The sequence below is a fragment of the Vespula pensylvanica genome, chromosome 6 (assembly GCF_014466175.1).
Source record: "Vespula pensylvanica isolate Volc-1 chromosome 6, ASM1446617v1, whole genome shotgun sequence".
Taxonomy (NCBI): domain Eukaryota; kingdom Metazoa; phylum Arthropoda; class Insecta; order Hymenoptera; family Vespidae; genus Vespula; species Vespula pensylvanica.
Window position 1 is genome coordinate 601,292 of NC_057690.1, and position 24,865 is coordinate 626,156.

The 24,865-nt window shown below is 37.1% G+C and overlaps 3 protein-coding genes and 2 long non-coding RNA genes across 9 annotated transcripts; 2 read left to right on the forward strand and 3 right to left on the reverse strand.

The window, feature by feature from the left end:
- Window positions 1-8,018: 8,018 nt before the first annotated feature.
- On the forward strand, window positions 8,019-9,814 carry LOC122629926 (afadin- and alpha-actinin-binding protein-like). Of its 3 annotated transcripts, none has more exons than XM_043813834.1 (6): window positions 8,019-8,240; window positions 8,328-8,490; window positions 8,556-8,753; window positions 8,905-9,036; window positions 9,110-9,185; window positions 9,306-9,814. In XM_043813834.1, the coding sequence occupies exons 2-6, from the start codon at window positions 8,353-8,355 to the stop codon at window positions 9,518-9,520; spliced, it is 759 nt and encodes a 252-aa protein (XP_043669769.1). In that variant the 5' UTR covers window positions 8,019-8,240; window positions 8,328-8,352; the 3' UTR covers window positions 9,521-9,814. The 3 variants fall into 3 exon arrangements, with proteins under 3 accessions (XP_043669769.1, XP_043669768.1, XP_043669767.1); XM_043813833.1 differs by having other exon boundaries at window positions 8,332-8,490; window positions 9,110-9,221; XM_043813832.1 differs by having other exon boundaries at window positions 8,021-8,240; window positions 9,110-9,221.
- Window positions 9,046-12,073, reverse strand: LOC122629925. 2 transcript variants are annotated; one of them, XM_043813831.1, is made up of 3 exons: window positions 11,366-12,073; window positions 10,833-11,258; window positions 9,046-10,711 (listed from the first exon to the last, which is right to left on the reverse strand). In XM_043813831.1, the coding sequence occupies exons 2-3, from the start codon at window positions 10,959-10,961 to the stop codon at window positions 9,848-9,850; spliced, it is 993 nt and encodes a 330-aa protein (XP_043669766.1). In that variant the 5' UTR covers window positions 10,962-11,258; window positions 11,366-12,073; the 3' UTR covers window positions 9,046-9,847. The 2 variants fall into 2 exon arrangements, with proteins under 2 accessions (XP_043669766.1, XP_043669765.1); XM_043813830.1 differs by having other exon boundaries at window positions 11,350-12,073.
- Window positions 12,074-12,843: 770 nt separating this feature from the next.
- Window positions 12,844-14,186, forward strand: LOC122629855. Its single transcript, XR_006327357.1, has 2 exons — window positions 12,844-13,924; window positions 14,025-14,186. It is a non-coding gene; the product is annotated as an uncharacterized LOC122629855 (long non-coding RNA).
- Window positions 13,352-18,983, reverse strand: LOC122629853. Of its 2 annotated transcripts, none has more exons than XM_043813696.1 (8): window positions 18,222-18,983; window positions 17,840-18,142; window positions 16,781-17,691; window positions 16,552-16,719; window positions 16,223-16,463; window positions 15,818-15,944; window positions 15,387-15,568; window positions 13,352-14,727 (listed from the first exon to the last, which is right to left on the reverse strand). In XM_043813696.1, exons 1-8 carry the CDS (start codon window positions 18,924-18,926, stop codon window positions 14,482-14,484), a joined length of 2,883 nt encoding a protein of 960 aa, XP_043669631.1. In that variant the 5' UTR covers window positions 18,927-18,983; the 3' UTR covers window positions 13,352-14,481. The 2 variants fall into 2 exon arrangements, with proteins under 2 accessions (XP_043669631.1, XP_043669632.1); XM_043813697.1 differs by having other exon boundaries at window positions 17,840-18,139; window positions 18,222-18,982.
- Window positions 18,984-19,004: 21 nt separating this feature from the next.
- On the reverse strand, window positions 19,005-21,762 carry LOC122629854. Its single transcript, XR_006327356.1, has 3 exons — window positions 21,051-21,762; window positions 19,155-19,231; window positions 19,005-19,057 (listed from the first exon to the last, which is right to left on the reverse strand). It is a non-coding gene; the product is annotated as an uncharacterized LOC122629854 (long non-coding RNA).
- Window positions 21,763-24,865: the final 3,103 nt, after the last annotated feature.

Genomic DNA, 24,865 nt, shown 5'->3' on the forward strand with positions numbered 1-24,865 from the left:
GCGTGGATAAGTTTCGCACGTGCGAAACAACGCGAGAGCGAGACCGAGAAACGCCAAAAGTAATTAATAACGTTTGTACTCGCGTTGCTTTTAGTATACCAATAAGGAGAGCATATATATATATGTATATACATATATATATATATATATATATATATATATATATATATATACGTACGTTCTGAGTATTTATATACAAAGTGCGACTTCGTTGTTCATACATTCGTAGGATATTAATTATTTTACGTAGCAAACTCTTGGCGTATCGTTTCAAGTTACAAAGTGCTTTCAAAACCTCGGTTAAACTGATCACGGTCGGCGAAGCAATTTAGCGAGGAAATTCGTAGTTGGCTGCTGATCGTTCGTAGATTCATTTACGATCGTATCGAAACGAATTGAATACCGTTTCCACAATCTCTTAACCTTCGTTTCTATAATTCTATGACGTTTCGTTAAACGAAAATTGCCAATTTTTGGCAACAACATCGACAATTTTGATCAAAAGTGTTAAGGGAAAGCTTAAAGATCTGCTATAATTTCGATAGTAGTATATGACTCGAATACTTTTTTAATACACTGTATAATAAAGAAATTATTCGTAATAGATTCGCTTGGTAAGGCATTCTCGAGTAGAAGGGAAAACGAAGTCGACAGCTGGCGTACAATTATCACGTTCGAAGTGTCGCTTCCGGCTGGTCCGCCTTAACTTAACTAAAATTTCAAGTAGCTCGAGTAGCGTAAAATCCAGCCCCTCCTGAGTGGAGGGGCTCTTAGCTTCTGTAAAAAGTCATTTTAACGTATTTCGCTCCTTCTTGCATGTAATGTGCCGCGGCAAAATACGCTTACTGATTTATGTTAGCAATTTTAGACTCTCAACTTTCTCTACGGGAGCTTAATAGACGACTACGGTGTATTATGCCGCGAGGAAAAAAGAAGATTCCTTCACGAGAGACTCAAGACAAAAACAAATAGAGAGAGAAAGAGAAGGAGGAAGGGATATAATAGACATATAATATTATAATCTCGATAATAAACCATAGCGAATATCGTAAGATACGATAAACGTGCGAATTTTAGCTTTTGCGAGAGTTTGATTTTATTGTTAAATTGCCAAGAGGATATCTTCTTCCGGCGTGCGATCAACATTAACAGAGTCATCGCGTGTGGTTCTTAGCGGAGATAAATGGATAGGACAGCTGAGACTCCGTGTCGATTTATGGAAGTGTCTTTAAAAGTGTCTTTTCAGAGATCTCACAAACAAGGAAACCGATGCCGCGGGAAAAAGAGAAAAAGAGAGGGTGCTTAGAACGGAGAGAGACTTTCTGTTAGGAAAGCCTGAAAAGCTTGTAAAGTTCATCGGTGTCTTTAGCGCAATATCGGCACGTTTTCAAAACAGGACACGTCCCTTGAAGCACGTCGAATGCATCTGCTCCTATCCATCAACGTTAGCCTTCGCATTATCGGCAAATTTAGAAGGCCAAAACCTGAAGCAGATTTTCCCTAGTTTCCTCTTACCTTTCTCTTTCTCTCTCGTCTAGCCTCGAGATATTTACTTGGATATAATCTTCGTTTGGTGAAGAAAACGAAACGCACGAAACACGTTCTAGATTTCCAAGAATATATCGAAGGATCCAAGGTCCTTTCCGAAAGGAGGAGAAATCTAAATGCGATGATAATTTGACCCGACATAGAGACCCGCGACATCGATAAATAACTCTTAAAATAGTGCTTCGATCCCGAGTGGCCAGATATAATATGATATAATAAATGGATCGATGTAGACGACTTCGACCCGTATCGCTCTTCTCGTTCTGTATCGCATATAAAATGGTAAGATGGTACTTGGGCACGTTCGTGACACTCGGGGCTGTTGAGTCTAGACGCGGATATAACGTCGAGCAACGTTACCACCCTCGAACGAACGAACGAGTACACGAAATCAGGATGTACGTTTTCTCATGAGTTCTTCGAGATATTAGAAAAATGACTAAAATCTCTTGGAACGCTATCCCATTTGTGTTCCCGTTCTCCTCCACCCACTCGCGTAGGCGTGATGGTTCGCAATACGTAAATGCAGAAGAAACGTGGGGTATCTCGAGAAACACGGGCGTTCCGTCGACTTAACGCATAGTTCCTAATTCGAGTCGAATTTCAAAGCGCTTCCTTTCTCTCTTCCTTGCTCAGCTCGGTCCATTTCTCTCTTCTCTCGGTCGTCTATCCCATGGTCGTGTAATAGTCGCGGAAGTTTTCTCGTTGATACAACTCGCCGAAGCATTTTCCAGATGCTCGCTCGTAAAACGTCCGGTTGGACTTTTGTTCGCGCCGTGTTTCACACTTCAGACGGTGCTAACGCGCGAGCCAACGCGTCGCTCGTCGACTTTTGAGGTATCGCAGAAGCACCCTCTGTGTACCTTCGTTGGTGTAAGTGTAGGGCCACCCTCCTTCATTCACGAGAAAAGTGCCTGCCGGGGCCATCCGACTTTTCGATGCTTCTGGGAATTCTCGGCCGACCTCTCTATGCTTATTTTCATATCATTTTATCTTCTTTGAATTTTTCCCGTTCTCTCTTTTAATCGCGTAAGTCTCTCTTTTAATCTCCTTCACCTCGCGTAACGCATGTAAATACGTCGATTCGTGAATGTTTATAAAATTATATTTAAAAGGTTAGCACATGGATGACTTGTTCTCGTTGTTACACGGGAGATAAAATTTCTATTTAAAATATATCCTACTTATTGGCGAGTAAGGACCGACGCGACGCTTTCATTTAAACGGATGCATCAACTCGCAGAGCGGTGCATTAATTCCCAGTATTTTTGGTAGACTATATGGGAAGGAACCGGATAAGTGAAGCATCGAGTTAAAGACGTGGGTGTTTTAGGGACTCGTTTCGGGTATTTAAGGGGAGAGCCGGCTGCCTTCTCGAAAGGAAACGCATAAAAACGTTCCTTGTGTCATAACATTACTGCTCTGAAATATCGCTTCGATTATGTTCGATAGACGACGTGAGCCCCGGCTAAAGACTAGTCTGAGCTCTCAGAAAAATTTAAAGCCGCCTTCAACTTTATGCTTTTCACATCGTCGGGAGTTTCGTCGACTCGTCTAAATCGAGACTTTTAATTCTTTACGATAATGTTATGTGCGTCGTAAAAGCAACGCTTTGAAAAGTACAGTTTTAATAGCAAAGAAAAAAACAAGATTGACCATAAAAAAGAAAAGGATTCTACATTACGTTGTTCCCTAGATAAATGTCTATTTAGACAAAAAAAAAAAAAAAAAAAAGGAAAAAAAAATCTTATCGATCATACAACGTTTATCCATTGAAAATTATTAAAGGACTTTATTCGAATGAGCTTTACCAATGATCCAGCGTCGTTAAAAAGCTACCATCGAGATACACATCGAAGTAAATGGCCCGTGAACGAGGTGGACTGACTTAAGAGAGGAACATCTGTCGGCCCCCTGGACTATTCTACGGACCCACCAAAAACTTCATTTGCCATCCAACAGTAAAAGGACCCTTCTTCGGTAACAAGTGCACTCATTACCACCCACGGTGACGGTAATCTTCTGTTATGCCACAAATCAACTATATTAGTCTAAACTAAAGCGGTGTCCATTTCTTATTCCTCGTGTGAACCTACAAAAACGTACTCTACGTAATATTATTCCGTACGCCAATATAGATTACGTGGATCTACCCCTTCTCTTTTCGAAAGATAGAAGCAGAAGAAACGTTCGGTCTCGCCATTGCTAATTTTCGAGGTCATATTTTTAGGTCCTCCCTGAATTGGTATAATTAGGAGAAAAGCAATGAAACGTGTACAAGGGAAGGGTAGGGGGGTACCTAACATTAGCCAAAAATAACTGTGTTCGCCGGGTAAGAATAGCGGATGGGAGGACATAAATGTTTTTGGTGTTACTGACCCGTCAAAATTCTCGGGAGTTTGACTCTCACAACTTTGTCAGGCGAATGTCTTCAGAGTCCGTCGGATTCTACGATCTTAAAATTGCGTGCATTCGTAATACGTATAGGGTGAGCTCATAATAAGTTATCGTCAACTTCGAAATTCGCTTTTACATTGAATTTAAGGAAGATCTATTTCATTCGAGAGAAAAACAAAAATAATTATTCACGCGATCTGTAGATAGATATTATTCCTGACCTAGCCAAATAAGAATATCTTACAAATAAATAAAAAAAGAAAGTTAGCTTGGCTTAAAATTAAGGATTAGTACAAAAAATAAGAGAGAGAGAGAGAGAGAGAGGAGATATTTTCGAATATTCGAGTAGAAGAAAAATCCTTTGGAAAGAAATGCTCTAAAAAGAAAAAAAAAAAAGAAAAAAGTTAGTTCGGTGAAGCGAAGAATTTTGTCTGGTCTTTGATACACGTGTGACGTGACATGTGTCTTGTTGCGTAATCGGTGTATGCGTGTCCGTACGTACGTTCCACCTACCAACCAAGATTCCCAACTCTCTTAACCGTTTGACGTGTGTCAAATATTGAGCTACTCGTGTTACCCCGGTCTTCTTCCTCCCTCTCTTGGTAAACCGAGATGACAACGCTGACCTAACAAAATACATAGGATACTGTACTTATTCGGCTTGGGAATGATATGTTACATTTTTCGAGATAAACAGATTGTGAGAAATTTCTTATCGTTAATTTGTTCTATATACGACGATGAATAGAAAAATATATTATTTACTCTCTCGTCGTTAATATATTATAGCTCTCTTGTTTGCTTCGACGACTAATGCTTTTCAAATTGAATGTCGTTTGAAAGAATATGAAAAATGAAACACGACGAGAGAGAAAGAGAGAGAGAGAGAGAGATGTAATTTCTAGAAAAGGTTTTTATAGGGAAGATCCTGTGTCCAGTGCACGCTAGCTTGGAGATTTATCTCACTAATCCTCGATGCTTTTAAAGATCACGTACGACGGATTAGTGTTCCTGTCGCAGCCAAGAGAGAAAGCGCTTTCACGAAGCTTTTTTACTATTTCTGTATTCTACTGTTCTCCTCGTAGAGTAAATCAAATAGATATCAGAGATATAAGAATGCAATATAATGTTTAATTGCTTTGATACTTACTAATCCGACATGTTTGAATTCGTTCTTAGAACTCTTCTTCCTCCATTTTTAAAACCAGCAAGATGTACATATATATGTATATTGTAAAATGTAATTGTCAGTATTTTATGACACCAATGTTCTACGTCCTCGATAAAAATTTGATACAATTTATCTTCGAATCCTATAAAAGAACAAATGGAGTACTTTGTCCAATCGCAATATGATATTGAATATAAATAAATATTGCACAATGGTTTATACGTTTACCTTCTAAATATTTGCTATGAATATGATTCGTGTTCGTACGTAGAAATTAGCGTATGAAAATAAACTCCACTTTTTTATTTTTAATTTAAACAAAAAACCGATTTTATGTATTCGAAAAGTACGATTTTAGTTATTGTTACAATACGCGTTAAGAAAGTCGTACGAAATGAACACCTAGAGCCACCGTGTGGCGTCGATGGAAATTATTTTGTTAAAGGTAAGTTGTTTGCTACCTATACTTGTTTGCGATTTCAGCGACAGTTATGGACAAAATATGAACTACAAATGCAATAGAGTAAATACTAGGGTCACTATGCGTCTGTTGCATCGTATATAAGTTTGCGTATATAATATTTCGCACGCACAAATTGACAATAGAGCTTGGGTATGATATTCGAAATTTTAATATGTAATAAAAATAGTAGTACATGCAACAAAATGAAAAAAAAAAAAAACTATATGCCTTAATATCTATATCTGAAAATAAATTAAGTAAATAGTGTTCGTTAAATGTATAAATTTTATACTCTTTGTTTCTAGTTAAACTTATAGAAATATCTAAAGCGTGTTTAAACGGCCATCCGCTCAATTTATTTGCGATGGAATACATAATGTACAAGATATAAAATATAAATAGTTTATAGCAATGAAAATAAAATGAAAATCGAATTTTGAAATATGCATTTAAGAAAACATGTGTTAAGAAAATATAACGTTTAACTTGAAAAGCGTAAGTAAGAATAAACGAGAATAATTTAGAAATAAAAATTTTTCAGTGCGTTTCTCTAAAAAATGACTGATTTAAGTATGATTAACAACGTAAAATGTAACTTTAATCTTTAGTTAAAAATAGAGAGAAAAGATATTGGAAACGCTTTGAAATATGCAGCCATTCGCCCGGTAGTACTTGCGGTATATAATTTAGATTTAGATCTCGATGTATCGCAAGTAATACCGACCCAGATCTCACCACGTGGAGGTTGCTGCATATGGAGATCCACGAGCTAACGGTGACTAATTATCTTATTAGAAAAAAATCATACCATTTCGCTTATGATCCAGAGACTATCCATCGCGAATGTTTCCTTGCTCGTTTATTGCTCGTTAATATCGATTCTCTATTATTTTCGCGAAGGAAAAATATTAAAAAATGTGATATTCAAAGTGCAAATAATTATAAACGCTTATGAAGCAAAAAGATCGTATCTAATAAATCAAAAAATAACAAAACCAATCGCGAGTAAATTTCCGATAAAAGTTACTCGTAGTCGCTCATTGTTCTACTAAATAATTACAACCGATCACTCGTGCCGATACGAACCTTTTGTCATCGACATGATTGAGTGATCGAAGAAACTTAGAAATTCACTTACCACTTAAGAAGTTCTACGATGGTTCCAAAATATTCGTTCGCGATTTAGGTTGAAAGTAAGGTAGGACGACATCGAAGTTGCTCGAGATCCTCTTCAATGATGCACTGACTCTAATACGCGGTAATTATTTATTAACGGACAGTCACTGAACTTACTTCGCGAAACTCTATTGTCTTTCGTAAATACAGTCTGTGCGACTGTTAAAAGAGCAAAAAACTTTGCGAACAAACAGTGACTCTAACGACTGCATTGCACGCAGTCTACGCAAATTCACTTCTTATTTAAATCGCGATAAGCGAACGAATGAACACTGCTTCTAATTCGCGATATTTAAATTTTTATTTAAATTTTTATTTTAGCGATACAATCACTCGATTTCGATATTATTTCGTGCGCGATCTTCTGAAACAAAAGAAATAAAGACAAAATTATTAGTATCATTGTTAGAGAAAGAAATTACGGAAAATATTGAAGAAAAGTTTGGTAGAAAAATAGACTTACTTCGAGTTTTCATTGATGCCAGTGCGATGGGTATTCTGATAAAGAAGAAACAATTTACATAATAAATATAAATGAGTTATCGCGATCGATACTGCTGACTCTACTTCGCGATTCAACGTAATGTCGTTTAAATATTCCTCGATTGTATCCGATGTACATTAAATAATAAAAGGTATAAATTATTTAAGCTTATTCGTTTGAAAAGAGAGTGCTTCGATCTCTACTCGTCGGAGTCTAAAAGAAAACTGTTTCGATAACGATCGAAGTCAGTGATAAGTTTGTTTACGTTTACGTAAACAGACAACAATCGCGTATTCAAATGTTGACTCTATTTAAATATTAATTTAAATTCTATTGTATATTTAACACGTGTTTCGGGCTGTGGAATGTTTGAATTAATGTGCTATTGTTCAAATATTAAATAATTATACTCGGTGCACGTGTCGAATTGTTTAAATAATTCTAAAATAATCGAATGTATAAATTATTTAAACTCGGTTAAACTTGTAGAAAGAGAGAATTTCGATCTTTATTTTTTCGAAACGCAAAAAATTGATAAATGTGAAAATCGGAGAAGCAAACAGTTTTTGTTGATATTGCGTATCGCTAACGACTCCAAACAGAAAATCTACGTGTACATCGAGTTAAGATTATTTTATATTTAACGCATTTCCATAACTCGATTATTAAGTTGCACTAGATGTAATCTATTCAAGCTTTCGAACCGATGCGATAGGTGCATACAAAGTGGTGTTCCGCGCTTATGCTTGTAGTTCATATTTTGTCCATACTTGTCGCTGAAGTCACACACGCTTCGAGCAAAAGGTGATGAACGGTTTTAAATTTGGATACTCGTGTTTATTTTCGTCCTATCTTTTCGGTTATACGTACTTACATGTCCGGACATCGCTTCATTAGAATACTTATTTATTTCTCCGTTGTCGATGATTACTAGCGACTTTGTATTTTCCATATCAGTGTTTATAATATTAGAATTAACGTCACAAAAATATTTACAAGAGGTATGTAAACTTTGTATAGTTGGATAAGTTTAACGTCATGTCTATCGAAATCTTGTAAAGTTATCATTTGGATTATAATTTTCACAGGTAGATTGAATAAAGATTAGGGAATATGTCGACAGAATACCAAAATCTTTCTTCAGCAAGAAATTTTAAAGCGGCTCTAGCGATGAGGCGAAACTTGGGAAGCCAAGAAAAAAACTTTTGTACTACAAATAATCTAGAAGAATCTTTATCTATATTGGCTGAGGTAAGATAAACAATAAATCTAATTATATATGATTTTAGTTCGTTAACATTCATTTTTATATCTAGGAGTTAGAATCTTTTAATATTTCGCCAGTGCACGCAGATAACGATGGAATTGAGTCTATAGAATCGTTGAAGGAAATTTCTATGAAATTAATAAATTCATTATGGAATTTAATACATAAACATAGAATGTTAATGAAATCTCACGACGAACTGAATGATACTTACGCAAAGATCTCAAATGACAATAATAGTCTAAAGGTAAGGTTATCAAAGTTATAAGATTTATATTCATATTTTATATAATTACACGCTGCATAGGAATATACATTGAATAGTAAGTAGTTAAATCAATATTTATAATTCTATGATTACTAATCGATTGTAGCGATTAATAGATTCGTTTTAATAGAACCATGTCAAACGACTCAAAGAAGAATTGCAGAAAGGACATACGATGTTGGCTCAAATACGGGAAAAGGAAAGAAGACTCAAAGTACAAAACGATGCCATTTTACGTGATTTAAAACAAGAAAAGAATGAGGTGATCGGCTCACGAGTTATACTTGGTTACTTTTAATAAATTGAGAATATAACGGCTTAATCTTAAACCATAGGTAACTAAGTTAAAGAAGCAATCGTTATCAAAGGATAGTCAACACGAACACGAATTAAGAAGGATTATACAGAGCGGTAATAAACTACGGGAACAGTTACAGAAATCTACCGGTTCATATAGTTTCAGAATTTACTATCACATTCTATAATTATCGTTGACTCGTATTTCAATGATTTCTTTGTACTTTCATGTAGGTACATATATACCCAAAGACAAAGTGATACAAAAGGTACAGACTGATCATGACAAAGAAGTAATGTTGTATAAACAAACGATATGCCGTTTAGAAGAAAATAACAGACTGATGTTACAAGAGATTAATGACTTAAAAGACTCGTTATCGCTTCATTCCACTGCTATCGATTTGCAAATGGAAGCATCTGGAGTGTGGACCGATACGGATGCATAAATAATAAAAGCGCATAGATTACTGACGATACTCGCTGAATATGTGGGTGAGATCTAATACGGTAATACAAAATAACGAAAAGATCGTTTCATAGCTCCGCAATGCACTGATTTTCACGGAACGTTATATCCCGCCTAAAGTGTATTCTGCACATAATTTCTAATTAATCGTATATAATAAAATAGTTCCTAATAACAATGTTTTTATAGTAAAATATTTTTACATATAGTAATACTGATATTTATTAGACATTTTTAGAATTTTGTATATTTCGAATAAACTAAGTTATGTAGATTTTTGATTATATTGATTCTTTGATCGAATTAATTACGATCGAACTGTCGAATACGTGAAAAGCAAAAGTATCTCGAGGAAACATACGATCGTGATCGGTCGATTTGCATTTTGCCCATTGCTTTTTGGACACTTGCAATTGCCCGCTTTGCATATGGTGTTGTTGCTCTTCGAAACGTTTTCCGATTCGTTTGACGGTTGACCTCTGGTGTAAATGATAGCTGTGGGCAGTCGATTACCGTAACTCTCGATTTTATTCGACGACAGTCTGAGAGAACTTTTACCATCCGCACACGTGCTATTTATCGTTATATTATTCGCAGCGAAGAGATTCATGCTGACGTTAAAGAAAATGTTGTCTCGAACTATCGCTACGTCGCTCTCAATGGAAAGGTGTCCTGATTTCTGCAACTCAAATTTCGAATTAACAATCTCCACTTTGGAGAAGTGTCCAAAGTTTAATGACGTCGAGACGTTTCGAAATTCGCAATTGCTAATTTGTAAAGTTACACCCTTCTCTGAGAGATTGAATCCTTCTATACGTGATATCGTAACATTAGCCATAACAAAGTGGTTCACTTTAATTGCCATAAACTGTTCTTCGAAATAATCGATGTGAACATTTCGTATCTCGAAGTGTTCGATGTTTCTTATGTTCAAGAACGTGTCGTGCTTGACAAACGGTATTCTCTTTATATTCGTCAATTCGAATCGTTTCAATTCAACCGTATTAAGAAACAATTCTAAAGTAAGAAGTTCGCTGATGTTCTTCACAACGAGTTCCTCGATTTGATTCGCCTCGGTGAAACTGGAGAAGAGTAGACTTGCCGTCAAGCACGAGGATAAACTTAGACTCGTCACGTTCTTGTAATTGTACTCGTCCGGTAGATACAAGTTCTAAAACAAAACGTAAATGGATTAAAACGAGCGAATACGAGATAAGAGATGAGAACAATGCTGAAACGTATATATATATATATATATATATATATATATATATATATATATATATATTTACCTGAGTCCCGTCGCACTGGCATGTAACGCGTTTATTATCGATTTTACACTCTTTGCTAATGGAAGTCACCAAGGTAAATGATAATAGCAATGTAAGCGCCGTTATTGATATATTTTTAACGCACGACATATTTCCTTGATGGTTTTATCGTTTCAATCGTTCGTACATATATTTACTACATCAGTACAAATAGTTTCCGAAGGTTTTACAAAGATTTACTCTATCCTCCGTCCTGTATCGATCAATTAAGAAAATAAAAACTCGTTAACTGTTAAGACTCACGGTGAAAAAGGGGATAAGAAAATCGATTTCCCTTCTTCCTTCGCTTCGATCAGAGATCTCATTCGTTACGATTTCTTACGAAGGCTCCGAAATTGAAGATCGTATTTTCTCTCGAGACTACCTCAGATAGTAATCTACTCTTCGCTGGATAAAAATAACAACCCACTTTTATCAACGAATTACGTTCACTATTCTTCGAGATATCGTTAGAAATCTCGGTCGAAATCAAACAAACCTCTTCCTTTACGAACCGTCCGATTCTCCAAACATGATTGAGATCGAGCACCACGAAAGTCGAACTATTTCGTTCATCCGTGTCTCCACGTCCTTTTCGTTTACGCTTGTCTCTCTTTCTCTTTCTTTTTTTTTCTCTCGCTATCTCTCCCTCTCTCTCTCTCTCTCTTTCTCGATGAAGATGGACAGTTCTTTCGTACCGCCTTTTACGATGAGTGACGTCCTCGTTATCGAGCTTAGCGTCGAAATATATTTGAACGCATAAACGTTACCATCAAAAACCGTGAGTGATTATACTCGATTATCGCTCAACGACCATAACGTCGACTGACTGGACTCGAAGCGTTGCATTGCGTTTCAAGTTCGTCAATGGGAGACGAGGCTTATGGTCAGAATATCCTGCTGGCGTAACCCATGCGTGGAAGTACGTTTCATTTCTCGACGATTATTCCGTACGATAAACTTATGCGGTAATTCTACGGATGTTTCATTTTTTCTCTTTTTTTGGAATATTATAAAAATATAGAAAAGATTGTGGTGTCATTCTTCTTTCTTTTGTTGCATCTGTAACTTACGTATCATAGTTGCTTATACAGCTATCAATTGTATAGATATCAAAAAGTATAAAACATCTTTGTATCCGTTCCACTCGGCAAAAATAATTGAAAAGATCAGATATCGGAAGAAAATGCGATCGAGAAAGATCGACTTTCGTTATCTGCATTTGAAACATTTCGTTGGAAGGATTTATATATTTTTTTCTTTTTGATTTATTCATATAAATTCATATATTTTTCTTTGACGTCAATTAAAATAAAACAGAAAAAAAAAAGAGAAAAAGAAAGAAACGAGTTTTTAAGGAAACAAAGTTTTCATTCTTCTTCGAAATCGTCCAACCACGATGAAAAGTTTCCTTATATTTTTTCCGTTTCGCCAGAGATAAATATATATATGTACGTAGGGTGCCGTAATCGATATCGCGTCATAAAGTCGATCTAACGTTGGACGAATCGACTCGACGATACTTATTTCTCGAAGTGTTTATGCACATTATGTACACGCAGGTGTAGATACATACGCCAATAGCATAATCATGACGTTCCTCTAGATTCGGTATTAGCGCAAATTAATTTATTCCGAATTCCTGGAGTAGTGCAAGCCTGTAATACGCGCAAATTGCGCGAGAAATTGAAATTTAGATTAGTCTCGAGACGATATCGATAAATCTTTCGCTTATTAAAATTCTACTTACGTACAACATTGAAAGACATTTCGATTCGAAGAAGAAAAAGATAAGGAAGAGAGAAGACAAAAAACAAGAGAGATAACAATTAAGAAATGCGATACACGTGTGTGCGTGTATATATATACACACACACACACGCATATATATATATATGTATATACACACGTATATATTTACGTATACGTATATATTTTTAACTATCGGCCTTGCCGACGAATATATAAATCTATTTAATGTACATACATTTAATAATAATATGCACGTTTTTATGCACGTATTCATAGATCTAACATACAATGTTACAACATTCGATGTTGTTTTGCGATTCCGTAAAAGAGAAAAAATTAATCATTTAAGTACGGCAGACTCGTACGCTTCGTAATAGTCCATTTAAAACTAGCTTTCTATCTCGTTTAGAGATACGAATCGAAAGGGGAAGAAGGGTAGAGAAGAGAACGCACGTCCACATCCTTTGCGGTTGACTACCGAAGGGGAATACCAGAGGCGTAATTTGTATGCGTGGAGATGTGCTCGCTATTTACATATGTATAAATGTCGCGTTAACGTATCTCGGTCTCCTTATTTTGCGAGCATCATCATCGTTCGGGGCTTTTTTCGTTCTTTCTCTATCGCGTCATTCTCCTCTCGCGTCTTTCTCCTTCCCCTTCCTCTTACTTTACCTCTTTTTCTTTATATATAAACGAGGAGAAAAAAAGGCAAGGGAAGGAAAGAGATACCTAAATGTGTTCTGTGTTTCGGTGAAATAAATATAATTATTTTATGTTATTAATATCATTTTATACAAATTCGCTATGCTACTTACATTTCTCGCTTAATTCGACGGTTCCAGTTAGCTCGATTTTAACGAAATACCCTGTCTGATATTTATCATTTCGCTCGTTGTTTATTTTTCTTTCTCTTTGCTACTTAATAAAATGAGATTTATATAAAAGGCACGTTCCGAATTTGAGATACTTTGTGCTGTACGTAAACTTGAGATCACAGAGATTGATATTTGATATATTAAGATATCTAATTTTTTTTTCTCTTTTTTTCTTTCGATAATCACTTATTATTTGGCACGATTAATCGATACTGAGATTATTAACGACTCTTAGAATGAAAATATTGTGATGAACGACACGAAGATTGTTAGAGCTTTTTCAAGCACGATACTATATGAAATTAAAAGAAGAAGAAGAAGAAGAAGAAAAAGTTGGAAATATTAAAACGACGGTGGAACAATCGGTAGAATAATTATCACAGCGTTGTATCGAGATTAATGATTTATCGACGAGTACGATACGATGATATCTATAAATACATGAAAGTAAGTACAAAAGAAACATACTAACGAAAATAATGACAAATATTATTGTACAACTTATATATCTAACGAATTCTCTTCGTTCGTTGTCGTATCTTCGAAGATCTTAAAGGAATTGTCCAGATCGAGAAATAGACCGAACGAAACGTTTCCTTCGCAGTAATATCAGTAGTATATCGTGCAAGTCAGAATCGTTGGAAAATAATACAACTGACTTAAACATGAAGGTGATATATTAAATGGAAATCAGACAACAACAAAAAAACACAAAAACAAGAACGAAGAAACAACGATCTTTTTCTCGATATATACACCTATACGTAAGTATACCCGTAAACATCGATCGGCCATTGAAAAGAAAAGTTAGAATAAAATTACACGAAAAAAGCGTCTTTGCATCGAGGAATAATCTCGACTTGGTTCGCTTCAGTCTTTCCTTTTATTTTTTCTTTTTAAATTTAATTCATTTCCTTTTCGTTTTTTTTTTCTATTGATTTTTATATTACTTTCGTACCGTTCGAAACAACAAAATTATGTCAGTCTCCGTGCCTCGTGTCGAGTCAAAATTTCTTATAAAAGATTCGCCTGATGAGGTCTTTCCTTCCGGCCGACACCAATGCGAGCGGTGTCTTCCCTTGCTTGTTGTGAATGTTACTCTGCCCTCCGGCTTGAGTCAAGAGCAAGCATACTTCTTTTTGTCTTTCCAAAGGGACCGAATTCGAAGCAGCGGCAGCCATATGCAACGGAGTGTTGTATTCGTAATTTGTCGCGTTCACCATGCCGGAACCAGCTTTACTTAACAACACCTGTTGAAATTTCAATAACAACGTTATCGTCTCTCTATCGTCTTTCTCCCTCTCTCTCTCTCTCTCTCTGGCTCTTTTCTCTCAATCTGTAATAGTAGTGGTAGTAGTATAAATAAGACTCTATTTTTATACGCGGGAACGTAGTAGAATACATAGTACGAGAATACGTCGCGTAAGGATCGTAGCTAAGCGATTAAATGATCTCAAGAAAACGAGGATCAATTATAATATCATCATATTACGTGTGTGCATATATGCATAATTATCGACAACCAACATAAAAGAGGAAGACACGAAAGTTGCAAAGATATGTTTTATATTACATTGAGTTGCGTCCTACACAATGTTACAAAGTCAATGAATACTGTGCATATAAATTAATTCACATAAAGTTGTTGAAATATATTAAGAAGAGGAAAATAAAATTGAAAATTGATTGCTATTAAATCACATTGTTTTGAAAATATAATAAGATAAAAAAAAATTATAAGATAAAAAGAATTGAATTAAAAGAAGAGAGAATGGACAATTCTTATATTTTTCTTATTACTCAACATTTCGCGTATCCTCTATCTTTCTAAATATGGAAGTATATTGCGTGTGTGTGTGTGTATTATATATACATATGTATATGTTTATATGTATAAGCATATGTATACCTTGACGAGAGCCGGATCACAACTGAGCGCGGCAGCCATGTGCAAGACTGTGTCACCGCGTTTGGTATCCTTTATATTTAGATCCGCTCCATTGTCTAGGAGCAAACGAACCGTGGCTACGGCCTTGGGACCTCTTCCCGTTGGATCGTGGGACTCTACCGCCACGTGTAACGCGGTTCTTCCTTAAAAAAAGAAAAAAACGAACGTATGAATCTTTCGGATTGATTGATCGATTCTCGGTAAATATGTCTACGATCCATAAAATCTTATTGACGCCTTTCGAATCGTGAATCCCACGCGTTCCAATCGCTTCAACGAAAAAGAAATTTTCGATCGATTATAACATATGTATAATTATCGATTCGAGCGGATAAAAATCGTTACATCGATTTTTTTATGAACGACCCTTGGAACAGATTAAAAATGCTAACCGTCGTAGTTGCATTTGGAGAGATCAAAAACTGCGTTTCCTTGACTAGTCTTTAGGGCCAGTAATTCGGCCAACACTTCGCCATGTGAGTCTCCTCTCGCTGACACCGAGTGTATCAAGGTATCACCCTGTAAATGTAGATAAACAAATATAAATGTTAAAGAAGAAAGAGCGCGAAAGATCAATTACGAGTTAGAACGAAACTTGAAAAGAAAGTGATAACGAAGGGAAGTTAGTTTAGAATATTCAACGGTTATCAAAGGCGTGGTCAATGTTCGTATTTTTATCAAACATTCGCGATAAAGGCTATTCGTCCGAGGTAGTATCGTCGCGGTTTCCGAGGATTTCGATTTGCTATTTTTAATCTTGGAATTTCCCTGCGACTACGCCGACAACGTCTACTTACTCGAGTGTGATAGAGCTTTTGATTTATGTCAATTCCTTTTTGAAGCATCGTTGCCGCGAGATAACCTGCTATGTAGGGCATTTCTGGACAGCTCATGGCAGCCAAGTAGAGAGCGTCCTCGCCACGATTGTTCTTCGTCGATAAGGCATCTTTCACTTTGCTTAATCTTTCTACTAATGGTACGAGATAAACCTTTTTTTTCGCCAACTCGTCCGGATTACCCACCAAACGCATCAGCTCTCTGTATATACGAAATCGATTAGGAGAAATTATGTAACTATCGTCCATCGATATTCGAAACAATTTTAGTATTATTATTTTCAACTAACGTGTCGCCATCCTCGTCTGCTTTAGCGAGTTCTTCCTCCGGTATCTTCAACAGATGGATCATTGCTCTTTCCACGTCTTTAGGGTTTAGCCCTTCCTTCAGTCTCTCGCTGGCACCGACGCTTGGTAAATTCAAGGACGGCCATGGAACTATGTACCTTTCGTTCGATCTAACAATACAAATTCTATATCGTAAACGGCGAAAGATGTTATTCGAGTAAAACGACTTACCTTGGCGCTCGACTAGCTTTGAAAGAAGATACCATCTTTGGTATTTGGAAATCGTTGAACGTGACGTCGAAAGACAGTTCCGAGGTACCGAAACGTCGCCTTTTGTTCTCATCGATATCGCTCGAAGTCGATGAGAGGGTTGCAAAAGATCGAAGAGAGGTAGACAACGAACACGCGTTTGTTTCGTTCGAAGGATTTTTATCGCTGGCGTACGTCAAGGTATTTCGTTCGAGATTAACGAACTCCGTGGTTGGTTCTAACGCGTTTGAATTCTGATATCTCATTTCATTTCCGGTATTCCATACGTCGTTGTAATCGTAAAAGTTCGAAACTTGGGTTTGACTCTCACCGTAAACACCGTTCGTTTGATTTTGCGCGCCAACGTACGTATAAGGGAAATTGTTTGGACTAGTGGAGTAATTTGGGATCGTAATTTGGGATCGATCTTGGTTTCCGTAATGGGAGGAAGAAGCGGTAGGAAAGGTTTGGATGTCGTTCTTACGAGATGAAAGACGCATTGTATCGTCAGAAATTCGTTGAAGATTATTTTCGTAACTTTTTACATTGGAAGGTCTTCTATCTTCGAGGCTGTTGGCGAAATTGTTGGAACTTGGTACGACTTGAGCTTCTTCGTTTCCTTCGCAATCGTTCCCTTGATTTCTAAGGACCTCGTCTAGCAATTGCAACTCGTTGCTATCGAAGGTAGCGATGGCTTCGTTCCCAGTAATATTTCCTCGATCATCGGGGAAAGTACCCCAAATGGAGAAGCACGCGAGATCTTCGTGAAGTCGCTCCTCCGTTTGTTGACTCAGCGGCGTTTGATAGTTCAGTGGACTCGGGGTATCACCGTAAGACTGACTCGAGGACGAAGGTGACGATTGACCTTGCATCAACGTGTACGTCGGGGCGATCTACGTATCGTTAAATAAAAAAATATGTAAATATGTAGTAGACTACGTAAATGGGAGTAGGTGACGGATGCAAAAGATAAGAACATTGCTCGCAAAATAATGATTCATATCGGTTAGTAAGAGTGAGTAAGAATGTATTAATCGATACCTGTGGCGAGCCAAGGGGACTACCGGAAACATTATACGGCATTAGCTGAGATTCCAATTGCATTCCGGAACCCGGTGATTGGGCGCGACTCGAGCATCTACTGTTCGATCGAGAGACTGCTACGTTGTAGCAACTTAAAGGAGAGTCCGGCCATGTTCTCGTAGCTTGAGAAATAATCGAATTACTGCTTGCGTCCGAGAATACCTGAGCTCCGTGAACCTGGGCGCCTTGTCCGAGAATCGTCAATACCGAATTCTCGCCGTGATCGTTAACGACGATCGATGGAATCGGGTTCGTCGTGATCTATAATCGGTAATAATATTTCCAATGTACAGACTTTACTAGCTAATTGCGTTCGAATCATAAACAAATAATCGCTCACCTTTTTCATCGAGTTATTCCCCTCAAAAATCCTCGCCTGATCGTCGTTGGTTTTATTCGGCCAATCATTCTCCAAGATCGAATATATTTCGCTATTCGTTCGTTCCTCCTTGGATTCGGCGAACGATTTCTCCACGTACTGTTGCTTGCGCGCGATACTCATATTCCCTGATTGATTCCTCGCGGAACAATTGGCAGGATTTTTCGAGTATGGACAATTACGAATGGATTTAAGCTTTGTCGGACTACGTTCTACGAGATCCGACGCGTCCGAAGAATTCTGATCGCAATTCTCGTCGTTGAACGAATTCCGTCTTTCTAATAAAATGTCAAACGCAGGATACATCGATTTCTCCTCTTGCACGAACTCTTGTAAATCCGCTATCTTCTCGTAGCTCGAATCAATGTCGCGAAAGGATCGTAAATCGATTTTACCGATAACTTCGTCAAATTTTTTCTGGGTTAGATTCATTTCGTGCAAATCTCCTACTTCCTGAGACTCGTCGACTCGTTTATCGTCTTGTCTCACGAATCGCCTTCTATAGTCTTCGGTCTGGCCGTTAGTGGTCAACATCTCACGACCGCTACCACTTCCTTGATCTTCGTAGTACGGAAGTAATACGACAGAATGGTCGGAAACTGCGGAACGATTCGACGATGTTGTTTTGTCGATCCTTACGCTAGGTATCGTGTTCGCGTTCGTCATATCTTTCGAAGGACAACGCGTTTCTACCACCTCCTCCTCTCTCCTCCTCCTTCTCCTCCTCCTCCTCCTCCTCCTCCTCTTCCTTCTCCTCCTCTTCTTTTTCTTCGTATTTAATCCTTTCGAACGACTCTCTGAAAAAATATTAAAAAAGAAAAAAACTTACGTTCGATCGAGTTTCGAATCAAAACCAATCGCAATTATCGATCTTTTCGATCTGAAAGAACTAACCTCGCCTTGTAATTTCTTCTGAAAACGAAATTCACGAATCAATCATTCGTTCGAGCTCGCCAATCTCATAGCCGATCCTGAAACGACGATCGTTTATGAGTACAACAATTTGATCCATCATTCGATATCAATCATGATTTATATATGTTTATTGATTTATTTCAATTGGTTTTTTTCTCGTTGGTTAACTCATTTATATTCTTTATTTCGCATCAAAATCTTTTATCTTTTACGTTGGATTTATATCACAAGGACTGTTTCGTTCGTCGCTTTGATTCTACATTTAAATATATTTTTCTTAAATAAAAGAGCAAGAGCAAGAGAGAGAGAGAGAGAGAGAGAGAGAGAAAGAGATCGAGGATCAGTCCTATGTCGTCGACGCTCCGAGCAATATTTTTTTTCCTTCGAATTGCATGATTTCGTGGAAAGAACTCGTGCACCTTCGTGCATTTATTTTACATTCTCTTTTTAACGCTCGACGCGTGCGGACAGACAATAAATCTACTTATTTGCATGCGATGTCTCTTATAGATCCAGTGCGTTTATATGCGATAATACTTATTTATTTGTACGCATCATAGAGAATTTACTGGCATAGATACGTAAAAGATATTATAGTCGACTTTGAATTCGATTAAAAAATTTTTTTAAACGACGATTAATAAAGTTTAATCCTGCGCGATTACAGGATCATTGAAACTAGAACGGAATTAAGCAATGACTCGTCGATAAGAAATCGAACGTAATTTTTACTTTGAATCGTGATTCGTACGTTAATTTCTTTTTTATTATCTGCGATTCGGACGTCGTGTCCTTGAAAGTATCGTCTTATAGATGTTTCTACGAAAGTGTGTTTTTTTTTTTTCTTGTTTTCGTCCTCTTTGTCGCGTTCGTTTTCGAGATAAATACTGGAGGCGCTGTGTTTCTTTTTTCTTTTTCTTTTTCTTTCGTACGACTCGATCGAATAAATTCAACGAAGTATCTCAAACGTTCATATCGATGACTCGACTCGATAGTTGAATAATCTTATTAGATAAGTGAAAAAAAGCGTCTGAGAATGTGGTCCTCCGTTGGTACACAATGAATAACATCGCGTAATAACATAACTGATGTTATAATCAACTCGAACGGATCTAACGAGCGAGCCGTTTGAAACGTATCCGAATGGATATAAATAGTTGAGATACAAATCTCACGAAATATTTTCAAATAAATGAAATTTTTGTTTCTTTTTTTTTTTCGAACTAAACGAATAACATAACAACCATGAACCGAAGATCGAAGTAAACAGAAAAATAAAGGGCGGAATAGAGGAAGAACGACGGATAAAGATAAAAGAAAAAACAAGGGGAAAGAAAAAAAAGGATTCGCGTTGTAGTAATCACGTTGATCGTCGTCAATTATCGCCACGAGAGTCTATTTACGTTCCACGACGCACATCAAAACAAGTCTGCCGTGCTCTTACATCTCTGTCTATAATGTTTGTGTACAACTATAGAACGGTCTGTCTACGATATGAGTTCACACGGCTTAGCACGTGAACGAGCACGATTATCCATTTCTAGACGAGTTTTGTTTATAAACTCGTACTAAATAATCTTCCGATTATGTATTCCGTATTCTTGAACTATTTATATACTTCTCGTTCAATCATATCGCGAAATTTATGTATCGAACCAATATTGTTTACATGTACTTGTAAAAAATATATATATATATATATGCATACGTTTTTATCTCTTTCTCTTTCTCTTTCACTCCCTCTCTCTCTCGCTCGTCTCTCTTTTTTTTAATTTACTCGATATGCGCGCCTAATTTTTACGACGCTCGGACAACGAGCATATGTTACTTTTACCAGAGAGAGAAGGAGAGATAAATAAAAAAATATATTATTACCTTTGATAAAACCGAGATGAATCAGTGGCACTAAAGGTAGCGTCACACGAGTCACCTAACTTTAATATCGACAATAAACGATGCCACGTGCAATGTCGCTTTGTCGATTTCGACGATCTCTCGTACACTTGCAAACGATATCCTCTGTAACGATCTCTATCGTTAATCCTCGTACGTCGTATCTCGTAAATACGAGATTGTTAAAAATCGAAGAAACGGTATCCTTCGATTTAATTTTATAACATAATACTTCCTCGAAGGATCATACGATCGTCATCAAAATCTTCGTTCAGCAAAATAATATTCAGTAAGAAGAAAAGGAAAAAAGAGAATCAAGTTCTTCGTTCTTTCTCTTTCATTCGGTAGATCGTACGATCGATCGAGCGATCTATTATTTTCGTCGTTGTTATTATATTATTATAACACACTTGTCTGTTTCGATCGTTCGGACAACACTGACGATGCTTGTTCTCGATAAAATGATTTTATCGTCCGGTTGTCCTCGCGCGACACGTGCATCGGCCGAAAGAGAATGTTCGATATGTAGGCAAACGAGAAACGAGGAAGATCGGATCGCGATCGATACGAACCGAGCGCGGTATCGCATCTGTCAATTTATACATCCACCAACGACGAATAACCGATCTCTGCGCTCGCTCGCTCGCTCGCGACACGCACGCTCGACTGCGCAACTGTTGCTCGGTGAGGTCGCGCGCGACACCAGTATCGTAACTATTCCAATATTCAACTCGTTCTACTATCTAATCGCTTTACCGAATTAAACAGTTCCTAAATATTGTCACGAATTAACATAGGTCGTTTGAAAATATTTACTTTCAGTTGTCTTTTTTTTTGTTTTCAAATTCTCTGTATTTCCTTGTCCGATATAGTATTTGATTCACATATGTTCATATATGTATGTACGTATATAAGAGGAAGGAAACGAAATTGTAAACTACGAGAATCTTACAAATCCTCCGGATTTTTCATAAACGCCTCTATCGATTACAAATAATTATTCTTAATCGCGATTACTTTTTACGATGTTAGACAGATATGATCATTCGCGTGCATTATTCATCTTTTTCCAAAGAGAGAGACAGAGAGAGAGAGAGAGAGAGAGAGAGAGAGAGAGAGAGAGAGAGAGAGAGAGAGAGAGAGAGAGAGAAAGATATAAAAAGAAAAATAAAGAAAAATAAGAAGCAAAAAAAAAATAAAAAGAAAAGAATTTATTATCTTCGATAAAACCACCGAGACGGACGTTTAAGTATAGCACTAAAGGTAACGTCATTGACGCGATGTAATTTCGTAAACATTAAATGACGCGACGTTAATCGTCGCGCCACGATATAGCGAGTATTATCGGCGAGTATTAGTACTACAAAAATAGATGTGTAATTTGTCTAGAAATCGTGATAAGTTTCAAGATTCCATGGTAGATACGTCATTGAGTGCCGGAGGCCGTCGTGCGAGGGGGGAAACGAATGTTGTGCGCGCGAACGTCATCGGGAGTAGCGTTTTTCCATTTTTCGCGAAACGAAACTCGTACGAACTCGCGAAAGAACCTCGAGATCGAATCGTCGTCGTCAACATGCACGAAAGTATGCACCTACCTAGGTTCGAACGACTCGAAGGAAGGACGACCAGTCTCTCTCACTCTTTTTCTTTTTATGTCATGTATCTATTCGTCTCTCTCTCTCTCTCTCTCTCTCTCTCTCTCTCTCTCTTTCTCTCTTTTTCTGTATCTCCTTTTCTCTCTTTCTATCTCTCACAGGTGCATCGGACGATCAAACTCGCATGCGTGGCATGAATTATCGTCGAAAGAACTTTGTGCTTTTTTCGGAAACGTTTCTTACGATTTCGAACGATCAAGCAGATAAGGGAACAGCAGACGAGAATAGCAAGAAGCACGAAAATCGAAGAAAATCTTGCGCAATCGAAATGGACATTTAGATTGAAATGTCACTGTAGTGTCATGTTCACGGAAAAACTCTCCTCGATTCTCGATTCGTGGAAACGGATCGTTTATTTCTCTCGAAAACGATCTTCTTTCTTATCTTCTTCTTCTTCTTCTTTTTCTTCTTCTTTCTTCTATCGTTTTTCTTTACCCCTTCCAAAGTCAATTTAAATAACGTATCGATAATTTCGTACTTAGGATGAGTCAATATCTTTATTCGCTATTATTCGTAAGAAAACATTAAAGTCATTAAACGTATTTATATATCGTGCCGAACGTTTAACTTTTCCAATTCGAGAGTCAGCAAAGTTATCTCGTTTGACAAAACGTATACGCGTCTAACGTTTCGATATAAACACCCTTTGAAGTTATGTAAACTTTGAATCGAAAAGGAAAACATTACGATTAATAATACTACCGGAAAATAATTTTCGATCTCCAGTTTGTCTTCGAATCTGTATTCGTGAAATTTAAATGGAAATTCTGGAAATTCCAAATGGATCTCTCTGTTGAAAGATTGTGACTTATCTGGTTGGTTGAGTCAGCAACCATACGATTCGAAGTTTAATGACACTACGCTCGTAAGAAAAGGGGGAGTACCATGAGTGAATGTTAACTCTGATAGCGCGATGTGTTCACTGGACCGCAGAGTATGCGTGAGGCGATTATTTAACTCGTTTGTATAAAAAGAAGAAAATATTAATAATTTAAATAACTTAACGCATGAGTAAATAAATAAATAAATAAATAAATAAATAAATAAATAAATAAATAAATAAATAAATAAATAAAACAGTTGGGTAAAATTTATTTTCTCCGCGTAAAAGAGAGAGAGAGGAAGTGGCGAGTAGGTGTCATTTTTCATTTTCTTCTTTTTCTTTTTCTTTAAATTCACGCATGTAACAATATTACGATTGTGTAATATCTTATTCCTGCAAGGGAAAGGTAGCCGCGATTCTTTGACGTCAATGTAAACTTACTTGGAATCAGGAAATCGATGCGTGCGCGCAGCAACGAGCTACGACTGGCTGCTACTTACAATTAGCAGACGCTATTAGTTGCTATCGCTCGCGTGGATAATTCTAGGCGTTTATCCGCGCACGAAACGAAGAAGAATACAGGAAGGAAGAAACGACGAAGAAGAAGAGAACGCAGATCGAATGGGAAGATTTGACTTGTGAAATAATTGTTTTCCCATTCATTTTGATGACGTAGATAGGCAAAGGTAGAAAGCGTTAAGACAGGAGAGAACGGTTAGCCTGTTTTAAACTCGTTAAATTTATAATTAACGACACGCGTCGTTATATCACGGCTTTACGACACGTGTCGATTAAACGATGACCATGAGATATCCTACGTAAAACTTTTAATTGAAAATTTCCGAATCTGCGTCATAGAATCGAATAGTATGTAACGATCGAACGATGTTTTTCTTCGTCCTTGTCAAAATCGTTTTACATTGTGTATAGAAAAAATTTGTTTTCTACATTTTTTTTCCCTACCAATAAGATTTTTCTACGCGATAAGCAACATAAGCGCTAAATAATACCATCGTAAGACTCGCTCGCCGATGGTATGTACGTATGCGCGAGTTTATATAGAACCCGACAAGCGTCGATAATTATCGATCTGAATCATACGCGAAGCGTTTAATCATAGACCGATCGAAGCGAAAGGTTCCGATCGATCGGACGCACGATTAAGTCCAAAGTAAACGGGGTAAATGAGTTTTCACGTTCAACGGAGAGGTCGACGACCGAATTGCGTGTGTTTACTGCGAGTACACGTTAAATACTTCTCTCGATCGATTACTTCGTTGGCACTTTCGCTCTCGGACGTTATTCGAGTCGTTGAAAAT